Source organism: Penaeus japonicus, unplaced genomic scaffold (genome assembly GCF_977035675.1).
Source record: "Penaeus japonicus unplaced genomic scaffold, GWHDUDI00000001_assembly GWHDUDI00000033, whole genome shotgun sequence".
NCBI classification, from domain to species: domain Eukaryota; kingdom Metazoa; phylum Arthropoda; class Malacostraca; order Decapoda; family Penaeidae; genus Penaeus; species Penaeus japonicus.
The window spans coordinates 26258983-26277309 of record NW_028234435.1 but is presented as its reverse complement, the minus strand read 5'-3'; the positions used below and the strand labels follow the sequence as shown (position 1 = coordinate 26277309).

At 41.5% G+C, this 18327-nt stretch overlaps 1 protein-coding gene across 7 annotated transcripts in view; it reads left to right on the top strand.

The window, feature by feature from the left end:
- The first annotated feature begins 546 nt into the window (after positions 1-546).
- wge (BAH domain and coiled-coil containing protein winged eye) overlaps positions 547-18327 on the top strand; it is a 611809-nt gene continuing 594028 nt past the window's right edge. For all 7 annotated transcript variants that reach the window (XM_086530653.1, XM_086530652.1, XM_086530651.1 and 4 more), the window contains exon 1: positions 547-1822. In XM_086530653.1, the coding sequence (XP_086386779.1) occupies positions 1432-1822 (391 nt within the window). In that variant the 5' untranslated portion in view covers positions 547-1431. The remainder of the gene's footprint in view (positions 1823-18327) is intronic.

The window sequence follows — 18327 nt, the reverse complement described above, 5'->3', positions numbered from 1 at the left end:
ATCTGCCAAGGAGTTTTCGCCATAACATGTCAGTTACACACGAACATACTCGTGTTTGGGTCGCGTGCGTTCTAGCGGGTGAGCTTTGGACTCGGACCGGCCGACGTGCTCATGGATTCTCTTCTAATCTTTCAAGGACGAGGTTGTCTTATGCTTAAGAGGTCCACTTGGATTCGAATGCGGATTTTCCTGCCTGTGATAATACTTGGACAGCGGGAATAAGCTGAAGACGACGACGACGATGTCTAGGGTGTCGTGTATTTTCTTCTTTTTTTTTCCCCTCACCCGGCGAGATTCCTGCGTCACTCCGTAGATCGCTTCAATTACGGATCACGCACGCCTGTCACGGAGCTCCGATCACTCCTCGTGACTCAGGTTCCCCCGAAAGACCTCTTAGGAGATGTGTCATCACCCGACAACATCAGACAGCCACGTAAATCGCAGGAAACGCATTGTGTTCCGTAAGGCGAAACGACGCTGGAACGCAGTGCTGTGGGCGGAGCGTGGGCGTGCCGGGCGGGCGGGGCTCCGGCCTGTCTCGGCTCGATTCAGATTTCAGTGTATCCCTAACCACGGGTCTGTTGTGTCGGGATAAGGAGTACAATCGATCGAAGCACACAGGCGCACCCATACCTTCATGTTTAAAAATTCATAACAAGATACCTAGTGTCTATTGGAATTTGAGGTTATGAGAAATAGGAAGACCTGTTGTCAAGGCATTGTGAAAAATTATTGTCACGTTGATTAATGAGCAAGTTCTGCTTGCATGAGGTCATAAAGCACTTGCATGCCGATGAATCAATGGTGAAATTGATGTTGCAACTTCTTAATCACATGAACCACAGCAAAATCAGTCTGTTGATTGCGTAACAAGCAATCAGGCACCAACTGAAGAAGAAAATACCGAAATAAAATTCAATTTGTCCTTCGATTCTCGGGCGAAAATGTCGCCTTGTTCGGCCGAATGAAAAACGATCCGTCAGAATATGTCCATTAAAATGCCGATGACGTAATTACACGTACCATAAGTCGTGCATTGGAAATGTTTGAAGATTTCAAAAGTTTATTTATCGTATAGGAATGTTCAGATTGTAAGCTCCATATCACCGAGAACACCGTAGAATTCACATAACAGATTCACCGCGGGGGAGGCAGGTACCTCAGAAATTCGCGTCTCAGATCTGCCGTCATTTCTATTTTTTTCTTGATTAATGTGGTGTTGAACTGCCATTAGGAAAGGGCCTCGAGGCATGGCAGCTAAGGTGGCCACGCTCTGCTTACTGCCAGTTGCAACCGAAGCGCGGAAGTAGAAGTGCGTCCGTTTATCTCATGGGGTCCGTAGCCACCGACTGAAGATGCTGTGGAAGCTGCAAGTCAGTCCCTGTGGTGGTTAGCTCACCATGGGTCCTGAAGTGACTGGCTAGAACCACCATGGATGTTAGTACACCGGACAGGGGGGTCCCGAGGCCCCCGGCGCCTCTGCTGCAACCCGCGCCGGCCCCAACCCTGCCGGTGTTGTCGGTGTCTGGAGTTGGCGCGGCGCCCCCTGTTTTGGCCGCCGTCAAGGGCGCGTCCACCGGCAGGATCGTCCTCACGCCGGGGGGGCGGAAGGTGACACATCCTGTCATCTCGCCCACCTGCAGACACAACGTCATCACGACCAGCTCGCCGTCGGCCTCGGCAGCTACTCGAAGAAGCAACGTCACGACTCCGAGTGCCACCTCTCCAAGGTCTCCCTCCAGCAAGACGAGCGCTGGCACCAGCGCGTCCTCAGCGAGTCCCGGCGGCGCCCCCCTACTGACCACCTCGGCGTCTTCAACAGGTTGGTTCGCCCAGTTGTCCTTCACTATTGTTTTCCTCCATTCGCAACATGACGTCCGAACTATTTCCGGAGCCGCGCTATTGCCGCGTGCTTGCTCGCTGCAAAATAGAACTCGGAATTTGCGGGAAAATAATAAACGCGAGGAAGAGGGAGATTTATGCCAAATTGTATATTGCTCGTTTCCTGAAGGAACAACAAACAAAAACCTCGATATGCCATAGATGCGCATGGTATCACAAGCAAAAATGAAGATCATATATATAGCCATCCTTACGAATGTCAAGTTTGTTCCAGTTTAGACAAGAAAGAGCGAGAAAAATATCTTTATTATAGTAAAGAAGGGAGAGCTCGAGAAGGGCGAGGGGAGGGGAAAGGGGGGCTGTAGGAAGGGTAGATGAGAGAGGGGGGGGTACCAGGAGTAAGGAGGGAGTAGGGGGGGGAGGGGAGCATCAACCGTGATATAACCCTGAATCCAAACGTGTGCTGACGATTCCCCCTCCCTCCCTCCCTCCCTCCTCCTCCTCCTCTTCCTCCTCCTTCCTCCCTCCCTCCCTCCGTACCTCCCTCTCCCTCCCTCTTCCTCTCTCCCTCTTGTCCAAATAGCCTCTTACGTAACACGCATGAAATCCCGGACATCTTGGCTTATACGGAGAATTTATTAACGCTACGAAGGAAAGAGAGTGGGGGTGGGGGGGTGAAGGGGGGGGGGGGGGGGGGGGAAGGGGGAGGGGGGATGGGGGAGGGTCGCTCATTGCCTATTTGTTCATTTGGTTGTTGGACGTTGTGGATTGTTTCTCCTCTTTCATCGTTATTGTGATTGTTATTGTTTTTGTTGGTCTGCTGTTTAGGGTTGCTTGACATGGATTTTGTTCATGTCAGTTTTCATGTTGCAAATACCGTTGTTGATTTGATTCTTTCTTTTTTATAATTCTTGTTTTTTCTTATTGGTATTATTTTTGAATTAGCATCATTATTGCTGTTGTCGTTATTATGATTGTTTTATTAGAAGTTATCACATTAATGGCATGTCTAGTGTTCCCATAAACGTTACTATTTTAGTTATCATTAATATCAATATCATAATTATTATTATTATTATTATTATTATTATTATTATTATCATTATTATTATTATTATTATTATTATTATTATTATTATTATCATTATTATTATTATTCTGTCATCACCACCATCCCAGTTAAGAATATCACAAATACTACCATCATCATTATTATTACCAACGCTATTAGCAATGCTCATTATCATTAATATTACCGTAGCAACAACTACCACTACCAGTACTACAATCACAACCGCTATTTCTCTATCCTGCTCCTTCGAGGATCAACCAAACCACCAGACAACTACCGGATACCCGAACTAGCCGGCCGGTCCAGAGAGACACCAACCAACTAGCCACTAGGAGACTCAACTGCTTGGAGGCTCAGCTGCCTGGAGGCTCAACTGCCTGGAGATTCAACTGCTTGGAGACTCAACTGCTTGGAGGCTCAGCTGCCTGGAGGCTCAACTGCCTGGAGATTCAACTGCTTGGAGACTCAACTGCCTGGAGACTCAGCTGCCTGGAGGCTCAGCTGCTTGGAGACTCAACTGCTTGGAGGCTCAACTGCTTGGAGGCTCAGCTGCCTGGAGACTCAACTGCCTGGAGACTCAACTGCTTGGAGGCTCAGCTGCTAGGAGACTCAGCTGTTTGGAGGCTCAGCTGCTAGGAGACTCAGCTGTTTGGAGGCTCAGCTGCCTGGAGACTCAACTGCCTGGAGGCTCAGCTGCTTGGAGGCTCAGCTGCTTGGAGACTCAGCTGCCTGGAGACTCAACTGCTTGGAGACTCAACTGCTTGGAGACTCAGCTGCCTGGAGACTCAACTGCTTGGAGGCTCAACTGCTTGGAGGCTCAGCTGCCTGGAGACTCAACTGCCTGGAGGCTCAGCTGCTTGGAGGCTCAGCTGCTAGGAGACTCAGCTGTTTGGAGACTCAGCTGCCTGGAGACTCAACTGCTTGGAGGCTCAACTGCTTGGAGGCTCAGCTGCCTGGAGACTCAACTGCCTGGAGGCTCAGCTGCTTGGAGGCTCAGCTGCCTGGAGACTCAACTGCCTGGAGGCTCAGCTGCTTGGAGGCTCAGCTGCTAGGAGACTCAGCTGTTTGGAGACTCAGCTGCCTGGAGACTCAACTGCTTGGAGGCTCAACTGCTTGGAGGCTCAGCTGCCTGGAGACTCAACTGCCTGGAGGCTCAGCTGCTTGGAGGCTCAGCTGCTAGGAGACTCAGCTGTTTGGAGGCTCAGCTGCCTGGAGGCTCAGCTGCTAGGAGACTCAGCTGTTTGGAGGCTCAGCTGCCTGGAGACTCAACTGCTTGGAGGCTCAGCTGCTAGGAGACTCAACTGCCTGGAGACTCAGCTGCCTGGAGACTCAACTGCTTGGAGACTCAGCTGTTTGGAGGCTCAGCTGCCTGGAGACTCAACTGCTTGGAGGCTCAGCTGCTAGGAGACTCAACTGCCTGGAGACTCAGCTGCCTGGAGACTCAACTGCTTGGAGACTCAGCTGCTTGGAGGCTCATCTGCTTGGAGACTCAGCTGCCTGGAGACTCAACTGCTTGGAGACTCAGCTGCTTGGAGGCGCAGCTGCTTGGAGACTCAGCTGCCTGGAGACTCAACTGCTTGGAGACTCAACTGCTTGGAGACTCAACTGCTTGGAGACTCAGCTGCCTGGAGACTCAACTGCTTGGAGACTCAGCTGCTTGGAGACTCAGCTGCTTGGAGGCTCAGCTGTTTGGAGGCTCAGCTGCCAGGAGACCCAACCACCAGGAGACTCAACCACCAGGAGACTCAACCACCAGGAGACTCAACCACCAGGAGACTACGCAACCACCAAGAACGAGCAGACGGAGAGGCGGGGGAGGGGAGGGGGGGGGGAAGAAGCAACCATATTCCGGCAATCAGCTGGAGTGTGTTCCCATCCGTTCTCAATTTATCATACACGTTGCTTCGGAGTCTGGTAAGGGGTGGGTGGGGGTTGGGGAGGGGCGAGGTGATGGGAGGGAGGGAGGGAGGGAGGGAGGGAGGGAGGGAGGGTGAGGGAGGGAGGGAGGGAAGGAAGAAGGGAGGGTGATGGAGGGAGGGAGAAGAGTGGGCAGAAGGAGAAGGGAAGCGAGAAGAGTAGGAAGGAGAAAGGGAGGGAGGGAGGGAAGGAATAAGAGAGGGAAGTAGGGAGAGGGGAGGAAAGGAAGAGAGAGAAGGACGGGTTGACGGGAAGAGGAAAGGGGGAAATATGTATGTGGTAAGGGAGGGAGAGATGAATTAAGTATGACGCTAAAGAGGGAAATTAGAGAAAATAGAAAGAAGGAGTGCATGGAGGGGGGTTGGGGGTCAGGGGGTAGGAGAGAAAAAGAAAAGGAAAAGGAAGGGAAGAGGAGTTAGTGTTGCGGTTGGGGAAGAGAAAGAGAGAGAAAGAAAGAAAAAGAGAGAGAGAAAGAGAGAGGGAGAGAGAGAGAGAGAAAGAGAGAGAGAGAGAGAGAGTTTAAGAGGGGGGGAGGGGGTGAAGGGGTATTTGTAGACTGAATTCACTTGCGTAAGAATTTGCATACATTATAACTGGCCAGACAAAATGATTGAGATTTTCAACAGCTGTAATGGAGTTTATCGTGACTTACTTTGTGTTTAACATATTTATTAGTTTTATTGTTTGTTCGTTGAATTGTTGATATGCATATTTATTTATTTATTGTGATTCTGCAGAAAGGAGAAGGAGGAGGAAGAGAAGTAGAAGGAGCAGGAAAAGATGAAGAAGGAGAAGAAGAAGAAGAAGAAGAAATGGTAAGAAGATGAAAGAAGAAGAAGAAATATTGAGAAGATGAGAGGAGAAGACGAAAAGGGAGAAAAAGAAGAAAAATAGTTAGAAGAAGAAGAGGGAAAAGAAAAAAAGATGAAGAAAAATTGGGAGAAGAAGAAGAAGAAGAAGAAGAAAAAAAAACGAGGGAGAAGAAGAAGAAGAGGGAGAAGAAAAAGAGATGAAGACAAAAAAAGTCGAGGGAGAATAATAATAATAATAATAGAATAGAGGAAGAAGAAGAAGAAAAACACGAAGAAGAAGAAGAAGAGGGAGAAGAAAAACAACATAGTAAGTAAATATAGTAAGAAGAAAAAAGACGAAAAAGAAAAAGGAGAAGGAGAGGGAAAGGATGAAAAGGAGGAGGAGAAGGAGGAAGAGGAGGAGCAGCAGCAGGAGTTGGAGTAGGAGGAGAATAATAATGATAGTAACAATGATGATGATATAGATAATAACAATAATATTAGCAATAATAATGATGATGACAATAAAGGGAAGAAGAAAAAAAGAAAGGGAGAAGGAAATGAGAAAAGAGGAAGAGGAGAAGAAGAAGAAGAGATAAAATAAAAATAAAAGAATAGAAGGGAATTGAGGAAGAAGAAGAAGAGAATAAAAATAAAAGAATAAAAGGGAATTGAGGAAGAAGAAGCAGAAAGTGTAGGAATAGAGAAACAGAAGCTAAAGGCCAACAAAACAAAGAAAAGATAAGAAAAAAAAAGAAGACAAGAAGTGAAATATAAAAAACGAATTTCTTTAGTTTTCTTTTCTTTCGTTTTTTTTTCTGAGCTGGTAAAATCACTTCAAATTCTCTTGCTCAAACAAAACGTCTGGTTGAGCTTTTAATTTTAAATCTAAATGCAAATTACATTTCAAATAATAATGTAAAGCATGCAAAAACAGATAGCTGCTACTTTACAAGAAATTATATAAAAAAAAAATAAAAAAAATTAATACGTTTTGATTAGGAATGAATTGTTAATCAAATAAATCCTGACAAGTGTTTATAAAGCAATATAAACACATTCGAGGTACACGTATTATGGCTGCATCGAAATATAACGAGAATATTTATTATTTATGTTTCAAATGTACCAGTTGCCACCGCCCACGATTTATGTATATATATATTATATATATATTATATATATATATATTATATATATATATATATATTATATATATATATTTACGTTGTATGGGTTTCTGTGTTTGTTTAGAGATATCAGGAGTTCTGAGAATGGTACAATTATGTTTAGTTCACCCCCCCCCTCCAAAAAAAAAAAGAAAGAAAAAAAAAAGGACTTACAGAGCTGTGTACGTAACTCTACTTATTCTTTTAACATATGGTATTTTCATTCAACACAACTGTCTTATTTAGCTATCGGTATTGTCAGAAAAAAAAAACACTAATACTACGCCCATGAGAAAAGTTTTGCGTCCATGTTGCTATCTCCTTTTTTTTTAGAAACTCAATGAGACAACGTGAAATGAATAAGGGGATGAACTGTGTTAAAATATCGTTACTATAATGAAATGATAAAGAAATAGGGTAGAATGACCTTTCTATAGATGCTTCGAATGTTTTTCATGAAGAAAGTCTTTAAATATATCACAATCTATATAACGTTAACGTTAGCTTTAAGATGTATTTCGGGAAAGAAAAATTCCTACTTTCGTATATTCATACTATTAACATTTAGCTCAAACATATATATATATATATAAAGGAGAAAGAGGCTTAGTTTGCATTAAACAAAAATGCATGTAAAACTTAGAGAGATTTATTTCAATGAAACCTGGAGAATTAGTTATGTATTCTTGCAAAGAATATGTTAATATCAAAGTAACCATTAAAAATGAATGAGGTTTATGCGTGAGTGAAGTTGCCGAGGTGAAATAGTTAATGACACACTAGCTAGTAATGACTGAGAATTTTGTAGTGTTCTTCTTTCTGTTTTTTTTTTTTTTTTGTTATGTTTTGTTTTGCTTTATTTTATTTATTTTTTATTTTTTTTCTTGACCTAAATTTTCCAGGGAATGGATTTGGCAGAAATTATGAGAGGACATTCCCGTGGACTCGAACTGGCATCTGAAATAGACGTCAAGAGAAAATAGGACAATTCTCCCTTTTCGACTTATTTTTATCTTTATTATGTGTGCGTATTTTTATCTTTATTATGTGTGCGTATTTTTATCTTTATTATGTATGCGTATATTCTCAAAGAAAAAAAAAAAAAAAATGGACGAAGGAAAGGACGAAGTGAAAAAAAAGTAAACCCCGAAGAATATGAGGAGTAATTAGCCTATTATGCCTATTTATTAGAGATAGAAACAGTAGTCGGTTAAAAATCGCACTCAGAATCAAACGAAACCTTTTCTGAAACCGAGACAATACGCGGAAATACAAAGCAAAGACATCACTGTTTTTTGTTTTTGTTTTTGTTTTTTTTTATCTGTTTCAAAGTGCCTCTTACGAGTACAATGAGATTTTGAAGAATGTTATTGTGAAGCAGGTTTTTTTTTTTTTATCTCACGTGCTTAGTTTTGATCTTATTCGACTTCTAGAATCGGTGCAGATTTAGGAAGGTTAGATAAGTTGCTATAGAGTTGTGATGCTGTTACGTTCTTGAGATATTCATTGGTAGTTTTAATGGATATACTGTTTATTCATACATACAATATGCATATATATATATATATATATATATATATATATATATATGTATGTATGTATATGTATGTATTGCAAAAGAACTGCAACAGTAAAGAAAGCTATAGATTACGAACTGTAAACATACACACGTGTGTCAAACCGAACAATACCATCATACAATCACAACAACAACAACAACAAAAAAATTACCCCAACAACTCAACCACAAACAACCAAACCAAGGCCAACCCCACCCCCACCACCACCCCCACCCCCCCCCACCCCCCCACACGAGGCTACCACCTCCACGTCGTCTCAATAAATAAGAAAAAAAACAAATCTTTTCCCCCCGAAGCGGCAAAGCAAGTGAACCCAAACACAAACTTTCCTCCCCCGAGTTTCCTGACCCTGAGCGGCTGATGTGGCTTTGTTTATATCTGTTTCCTATGGTAATTCAAGCCTCGAACTAAGGCGAGGCGCTGCTGATGATGCTCTGTAACGGCCGGGTTCTGCAAGGAGAGGGAGAGAGAGAGGGAGAGGGAGAGGGAGAGGGAGGGAGGGAGGGAGGGAGGGAGGGAGGGAGGGAGGGAGGGAGAGAGGGAGAGGGAGGGAGAGAGAGAGAGGGAGAAAGGAAGACGGAGAGGGAGAGGGAGAAAGGAAGACGGAGAGGGAGAGAGAGAGCCCGAGAGAGGAGAGAGAGAGGAGAGAGAGAGAGAAAGAGAGAGAGAAAGAGAGAGGAAAACGAACTAGGTTCTGTAAGGAGAGGGAGAGGGAGAGCCCGAGAGAGAGAGAGAGAGAGAGAGACCGAGAGAAAGAGAGAGAGAGGAAAACGAACTACTATCTTGGGTTCCGGTAATTAATTTTGCATTAATAAGCTGTGAGAGATATAAATAATTCTGCGGTAAAGAGAAGTAAGTAAGCAAGGTGTTGGTGGGATAAGGGTTATGTCATGGGATATATATGTTGCTTTGATGAAATCCTAGGAAACGGAAATTGCTTTATTATCCAAATTATAGTTAATTTGATTGAAGTTAACTTCTATTCAGAGAAGAGAGGGAGAGAGAGAAAAAGAAAAAGAAAGAAAGAGACAGAAAAAAGAAAGAAAGAAAGAGAAAAAAAGAAAAAGAAAAAAAGAGAGAGAGATGACAAAAATAAAAGAAAAAAAAAAAAAATAATAAAGCAAAAAAATAAAATAAAATATCATACCAGAGAAGTTTATACAATTAAGATCATAATTTCCCCCGAAGCGGGCGACTCAAAAGGTTTTATCGCAAGACTAATTTGCATGTAAACGAGCGCGTACAGAATCGCCGTCCATTTATAAAAAAAAAAAAAAAAAAAAAAACGGAAAATGGCAAGATTTGGGCAAGTGAAAAATTCAAACACACGATAACAGATATGATTACGCTCGATGCTGTAAACTAATGCAGCTTGAAACTCTTGCAGATCCTTGTAAGATTTGAGGAAGACTTGGAAAATGAGAGATGTTTTAGAAGAGGAAATGTTTGTTGTAACGGGATTCAAAGTGCGATTCACACGAGTAACGAAGAGGAAGAAAGAGGAAGGCAAAGAAACAAATCCTGCAGAAAGATTGTTTTTTTTATTGGAATGGATAGAGTATAATCATTTAGAGAAGTAGAAGAGAGGGAGAGAGAGAGTTAGTAAGATTGAGAGTAAGAAAATAAGATTGAGAGTAAGAGAGTGAGTAAGACTGAGAGTAAGATTGAGAGTAAGAGAGAGAGTGTGTGTGTAAGAAAGATAGGTATATATAGAGAGAATAACGAGAGAAAAAAGAAAAAGAGAGAGAGTAAAACGAAAGAAAAAGAAAGAGAGAGAGAGAATAACGAGAGAAAAAGAAAGAGCGAATAACGAGAGAGAGAGAGAGAGAGAGAGAGAGAGAATAAATAACGAGAAAAAAAGAAAGAAAGAGAGAGAGACAATAACGAGAGAAAAAGAAAGAAAGAGAGAGAGAAGCCAGATAAGAGAAAGAAAATAACTCTCTGTCCACCAATCGCATAAATCTATTTGATTACACAAATTAACCGGCCATGTTTGAAGAACATTAGACTGATATTAGAATCCCCAAGCCTCATAAGACAGAGGTACTGGAGCCTCATAAGACAGAGCACTGGAGCCTCATAAGACAGAGTACTGGAGCCTCATAAGACAGAGCACTGGAGCCTCATAAGACAGAGTACTGGAGCCTCATAAGACAGAGTACTAGAGCCTCATAAAACAGAGTACTGGAGCCTCAAAAGACAGAGTACTGGAGCCTCATAAGACAAAGGTACTGGAGCCTCATAAGACAGAGTACTGGAGCCTCATAAGACAGAGTACTGGGGCCTCATAGGACAAAGTACTGGAGCCTCATAAGACAGAGTACTGGAGCCTCATAAGACAGAGTACTGGAGCCTCATAAGACAGAGTACTGGAGCCTCATAAGACAGAGTACTGGAGCCTCATAAACAGAGTACTGGAGCCTCATAAGACAGAGTACTGGAGCCTCATAAGACAGAGTACTGGAGCCTCATAAGACAGAGTACTGGAGCCTCATAAGACAGAGTACTGGAGCCTCATAAGACAGAGTACTGGAGCCTCATAAGACAGAGCACTGGAGCCTCATAAGACAGAGTACTGGAGCCTCATAAGACAGAGTACTGGAGCCTCATAAGACAGAGTACTGGAGCCTCATAAGACAGAGTACTGGAGCCTCATAAGACAGAGTACTGGAGCCTCATAAGACAGAGTACTGGAGCCTCATAAGACAGAGTACTGGAGCCTCATAAGACAGAGTACTGGAGCCTCATAAGACAGAGTACTGGAGCCTCATAAGACAGAGTACTGGAGCCTCATAAGACAGAGTACTGGAGCCTCATAAGACAGAGTACTGGAGCCTCATAAGACAGAGTACTGGAGCCTCATAAGACAGAGTACTGGAGCCTCATAAGACAGAGGTACTGGAGCCTCATAAGACAGAGTACTGGAGCCTCATAAGACAGAGTACTGGAGCCTCATAAGACAGAGTACTGGAGCCTCATAAGACAGAGTACTGGAGCCTCATAAGACAGAGTACTGGAGCCTCATAAGACAGAGTACTGGAGCCTCATAAGACAGAGTACTGGAGCCTCATAAGACAGAGTACTGGAGCCTCATAAGACAGAGTACTGGAGCCTCATAAGACAGAGTACTGGATCCTCATAAGACACAGTACTGGAGCCTCATAAGACAGAGTACTGGAGCCTCATAAGACAGAGTCCTGGAGCCTCATAAGACAGAGTATTGGAGCCTCATAAGACAGAGCACTGGAGCCTCATAAGACAGAGTACTATAGCCTCATAAGACAGAGTACTGGATCCTCATAAGACACAGTACTGGAGCCTCATAAGACAGAGTCCTGGAGCCTCATAAGACAGAGTCCTGGAGCCTCATAAGACAGAGTCCTGGAGCCTCATAAGACAGAGTACAGGAGCCTCATAAGACAGAGTACTGGAGCCTCATAAGACAGAGTACAGGAGCCTCATAAGACAGAGTACTGGAGCCTCTTGGAAAGAGAGCTGCGTGGGCGGGGGATTCCTCTTCTTCTTTGTCTGTCGATTTTCTTTTTATCATTTATCCCTTTCTTCTTCTTCTTCTTTTCATTCCTCTGAATCTTTATCTATCGGTTTCTCCTTCTTCTTCTCTTTTGTTTTTTTCTCTTTATGGATCTTTCTCAATCTCTCTCCTTCTTTACCTATCATCATCCCCTTCTATTCAACATCTTTATCCATCGTCTATTCTTCTTTGTTCTACGTCCTCTTCTTTATATACCACCTCCCTCTTACCTCTTCATCTTTCATGTGCTTCTTTCTTCCTTCTTCCTTCGTCTATCGTCTTCTTCCTTCTTTATCGCTTTTTTCTCTTCTTTATCTATCGCCTTTTACCTTCTTTATCTATCGCCTTTTTTCCTCCCTTATTTATCACCTCTCATTCCCATTCAATCGCCTTCTACCTTCTTTATCTATCGTATTTTTCCTCCCTTATTTATCACCTCTCATTCCCATTCTATCGTATTCTTTCTTCTTTATCTATCGCATTTTCCTCCCTTATTTATCACCTCTCATTCCCATTCGATCGCCTTCTACCTTATTTATCTATCGCATTTTTCCTCCCTTATTTATCACCTTCTCCATTCTTTATCTATTACTTTTTTCCTCCCATATTTATCACCTCTCATTCCCATTCGATCGCCTTCTTATTTATCACCTCTCATTCCCATTCTATCATCGCCTTCTACCTTCTTTATCTATCGCCTTATTCCTCCCTTATTTATCACCTCTCATTCCCATCCCTTCTTTCGCAAAATACAAGGACGTCCGACGCTTGAGCTAATACTGTGAAATTATGCATTGTTTTCCCTTTTCAGAATTAAAAACAGTCGTTGAATTGTTGCAGACGGCTTTCATAATGAATGATGTCAGTTATTACAAAGCACATATTCTGTGCCTAAAATTGCATGATGTTCGCAATGCGCGTATTGTTGTCTCAGTGTCTCCTCCTCCTCCTCCTCCCCTCCCCCCCCTCCTAATAAAAGAGTAAAAAAAAAACAAAGGTTGAATGTGAATTAGTAGAATTGTCTTTCTATTTTTTTTTCATTCTTTTTTTTTTTGAGTTATTTTTATTTAGTCGATCCTTTATCAGCTGTTCTTCTAAAGAACACGTGGTTTTGTGTCACAAATAGAAGGAAGGAAAGTATTCGGAACGAAACTGGAATAGGTTAGCGATATCTTATCAGGCAGTTTTTTTTTTCACATCTTTGTAAACATTTATGCATATATGTGTCACTGTACATCTCTTTGAATTGTGTTTTATGCTCATCTTGTGTCCGGCCGTCGTTGTATCGACTGCGTTTATTTTCAGTTCATTTTCAGTTCATTTCCAGTTCATTTCCAGTTCATTTTCAATTCATTTTCAGTTCATTTTCAGTTCATTAACAGTTCATTTTCAGTTCATTTTCAGTTCATTTTCAGTTTATTTTCAGTTCATTTTCAGCTCATTTTCGGTTCATTTTCGGTTCATTTTCAGTTCATTTTCAGTTCATTTTCAGTTCATTAACAGTTCATTTCCAGTTCATTTCCAGTTCATTTTCAGTTCATTTTCAGTTCATTCCCGTGAACAGAGAGAACCAACAACCCCTTCTCGTGCGGAACATTTTGAAACGTTCGGCAACACTGGGAAAACATGGTAGATTTCAGAGTTCAAGAACCTTATATTAATGCAATCTCTTATTTTTCGTTCGTAGTGGTAAAGTAGGTGTGGGACGACGGGGGAGGGGGGTGGGGGTGGGGGGGAGAAGGGGGCGGAGGGACATATAGGGAAAGGAGAATTGGTGAAGGAGCAGGAAGGAGGAAGGGAAAAGGAGGAAGAGTTGAAGAGCAGGTATGGGAAGGAGAAGAAGGAGAGGAATCAGGTACAGGGAAAGGGAAGGAGAGGAATCAGTATAAAGAGGAAGGGGGAAGGAAGGGGAAGGAGGGGGAGAAGAGCAGGAAAGGGGCAAGGGAGGGAGAGAAGGAGGGAGAAGAAAGGGAACAAGGAGGAAGAAATAGGGAGAAGAAAGGGAACAAGGAGGAAGAAATAGGGAGAAGATCAGGTCGGGGATGAGAGGGGAAAAAAAAGAAAAAAGAGAAGGAGGAGAAGGAGCAGCAGTAAAGAGTAGTAAGAAGACGAAGGGAGAAGAGCAGGTGGAGGAGGGTAGAGGAAGGGTGGGGGTAGAGGTAGGGGGAGTGGGGGGGGAGGCCATGTGATCGATTGGCCTCCGCATACAAGTCACATCTCCGCGGACATGTTGATCGACCCATTTAAACCCGAGTGAGTACATAAAGGCTGCGGTGTCACTCGGCCACGCACACATGGGTGGCCTTCACACCACCTATTAAACAGGCGGCCTTCACGCCACCTATTAAACAGGCGGCCTTCACACCACCTATTAAACAGGCGGCCTTCACACCACCTATTAAACAGGTGGCCTTCACACCACCTATTAAACAGGCGGCCTTCACACCACCTATTAAACAGGCGGCCTTCACACCACCTATTAAACAGGCGGCCTTCACGCCACCTATTAAACAGGCGGCCTTCACACCACCTATTAAACAGGCGGCCTTCACACCACCTATTAAACAGGCGGCCTTCACACCACCTATTAAACAGGCGGCCTTCACACCACCTATTAAACAGGCGGCCTTCACGCCACCTATTAAACAGGCGGCCTTCACGCCACCTATTAAACAGGCGGCCTTCACACCACCTATTAAACAGGCGGCCTTCACACCACCTATTTCCACAGGCGGCCTTCACACCACCTATTTCCACAGGCGGCCTTCACACCACCTATTAAACAGGCGGCCTTCACACCACCTATTAAACAGGCGGCCTTCACACCACCTATTAAACAGGCGGCCTTCACACCACCTATTAAACAGGCGGCCTTCACACCACCTATTAAACAGGCGGCCTTCACACCACCTATTAAACAGGCGGCCTTCACGCCACCTATTAAACAGGCGGCCTTCACACCACCTATTAAACAGGCGGCCTTCACGCCACCTATTAAACAGGCGGCCTTCACACCACCTATTAAACAGGCGGCCTTCACACCACCTATTAAACAGGCGGCCTTCACACCACCTATTAAACAGGCGGCCTTCACACCACCTATTAAACAGGCGGCCTTCACGCCACCTATTAAACAGGCGGCCTTCACGCCACCTATTAAACAGGCGGCCTTCACACCACCTATTAAACAGGCGGCCTTCACACCACCTATTTCCACAGGCGGCCTTCACACCACCTATTTCCACAGGCGGCCTTCACACCACCTATTAAACAGGCGGCCTTCACACCACCTATTAAACAGGCGGCCTTCACACCACCTATTAAACAGGCGGCCTTCACACCACCTATTAAACAGGCGGCCTTCACACCACCTATTAAACAGGCGGCCTTCACACCACCTATTTCCACAGGCGGCCTTCACACCACCTATTAAACAGGCGGCCTTCACACCACCTATTAAACAGGCGGCCTTCACACCACCTATTAAACAGGCGGCCTTCACGCCACCTATTAAACAGGCGGCCTTCACACCACCTATTAAACAGGCGGCCTTCACGCCACCTATTAAACAGGCGGCCTTCACGCCACCTATTAAACAGGCGGCCTTCACACCACCTATTAAACAGGCGGCCTTCACACCACCTATTAAACAGGCGGCCTTCGCACCACCTATTAAACAGGCGGCCTTCACACCACCTATTAAACAGGCGGCCTTCACACCACCTATTAAACAGGCGGCCTTCACACCATCTATTAAACAGACGGCCTTCACACCACCTATTAAACAGGCGGCCTTCACACCACCTATTAAACAGGCTGCCTTCACACTGCCTATTTCCACAGGCGGCCTTCACACCACCTATTAAACAGGCGGCCTTCACGCCACCTATTAAACAGGCGGCCTTCACACCACCTATTTCCACAAGCGGAGTCACACCACCTATTTCCACAGGCGGCCTTCACACCACCTATTTCGAGCAGAGAATGTGATGCGGGAAATAGGAGAGACTCTAACATCCGAAAGTTTACATCGACTTTATGAGAGACTGGTTATGTCAATAAACATATCTAAAACACCAACATCTATACATCTAAACATCTAAATAACATATATATATATATATATATATATATATATATATATATATATATATAGATATATATACATATATATATATATATATATATATATATATATATATATATATATATATATATATATATATATATATATATATGTATCGACTTCTTTTTATTTAGATTACCTCCACATATCGCAAGATTCCATCAAACCAAATTCGGAAGGAACATGGCGTTAATAAAACCATAAAGAGTAAATATCCCAATAAATGTGCAACGACGCAACTGAACATAGATTGAAGATAATAAATAACTTACCAATTGATAATATGATAATATGTTCATGCCATAAGGAGAGAAATTGTGTAAACAATTCATGATTATGCTACTTTTGAAGAAGCGTGTTGAAGATGCGTTTTCTGTCTGTTGTCTTCAGAATTCAAAATAGGTAAGAGATTTGATTAATATCAAAACAAGTAGACAAGTTTGTTTTGATATGAATATAAAAAAAAGGAAAAGGAAGTAAATCGAAAAAATATATATATCTCACTGAAGAAAGTTGTATATCAAAAGATGTGATAATTTTTTATGGATCTTGTAACTAATTCGAATCTGTTGTTGCAGAAACGTGAACGAATTGCAGTTGTTGATTGTTGTTGTCAATATCGTTATTATTGTTGTTGTTGTTGTTGTTGTTAATGCTGGCGGTGGTTTTGGTGTTGATGTTATTATTGTTTTTTGTTGTTGTTATTGTTGTTTTTGTAAATATCAAATGTGATTGTTTTTGTTATCATCGTTATCATTATTACTACTATCATTATTTACTATTATGAGTTCTATCATCATTGTTACTATCATTTTAACTATAATCAGTATCTGCTGTAGTTATAATCACTATTATGTTAAGGAAACAATAATGGGCATACAGATTTATAGGCTCATTGTAAGTTCTGATTATCATTAGCATCACTGTCATTATTATTATTATCATCATCATCATCATCATCATCATCATCATCATCATTACTACTATTATTATTTATGTTGTTATTGATACTATTATTATTATTATCATAATAATAATAATAATAATAATAATAATAATAATAATGATGATGATGATGATGATGATGATGATAATGATGTTAATGATAAAGAGAATAATAAGGATAATAACGATAAAAGTAATAATAATGATAATGATAATTATTATTATCAGCATCACCATTACTATTATCGCAATATCTTTAGCATCATCATTATCACCACCGCCACCAAAAACACCACCACCATTGTCACCATCTATCACCATCATCATCACCACAATAATCATCACCATCAGCACCACAGCTTCATCACCATTTTCCTCACAATATTCGCTTAGTACACCCAGTGATGATTTATCCGGATTGCTTTTATAATAGTGAATAATTATCCTCTTTTTTTCATACCTTCCACGTGATAAATTGTTTGTAAACATTAGCCGATTATCAGATATTATTGTACGATTTGATATACACAGATGATGAAATTACAAACATGCGTAATATTGTAGTCGAGGTGAAGACTTTGTTAAATATATTGTTGGTAATGATTTTTTTTGTTTTGTTTTCTTAAAGACATTTGATACTATTTTTTAAACTCCAAAAATCGGAAAAATCGTCAGAAAGGGTAAGGTTTTGAAATAATCGTTTCTTTATTATTTTTTTTTTTTTTTAGATCTGGTTTGATTTCTTGACTTTTAATTATATCTCTATATTTATATCTATCTATCTATTTATATCTATCTATCTATCTATCTACATCTATGTATCTATCTATCTATCATATATATATATTTATTTATTTATGACTTTGTTATACTTTTTATATTTTATTGATCTTTCTGAAAACCTTGATATGATCTCTATAGGAAAATTCTACCGCTCGTTATTTTATTATTATTTTTTTTTCAATCTTTCTATTTTCAATATTTTCCAAGCCTTTGAAACTTATCGCTATATTTCAATATATATATATATATATATATATATATATATATATATATATATATATATATATATATATATATATATATATATATAGTGAAACATAAGTTTTGAGAGATTGGAAAATATTTCTCAAACGGTAAAGAGAAAAGCCATATTGAAATATAGCGATAAGTTTCAAAGGCTTGGAAAATATTGAAAATAGAAAGATTGAAAAAAAAATAATAATAAAATAACGAGCGGTAGAATTATATATATATATATATATATATATATATATATATATATATATATATATATATATATGTATATATATATATATATATATATATATATATATATATATATATATATAT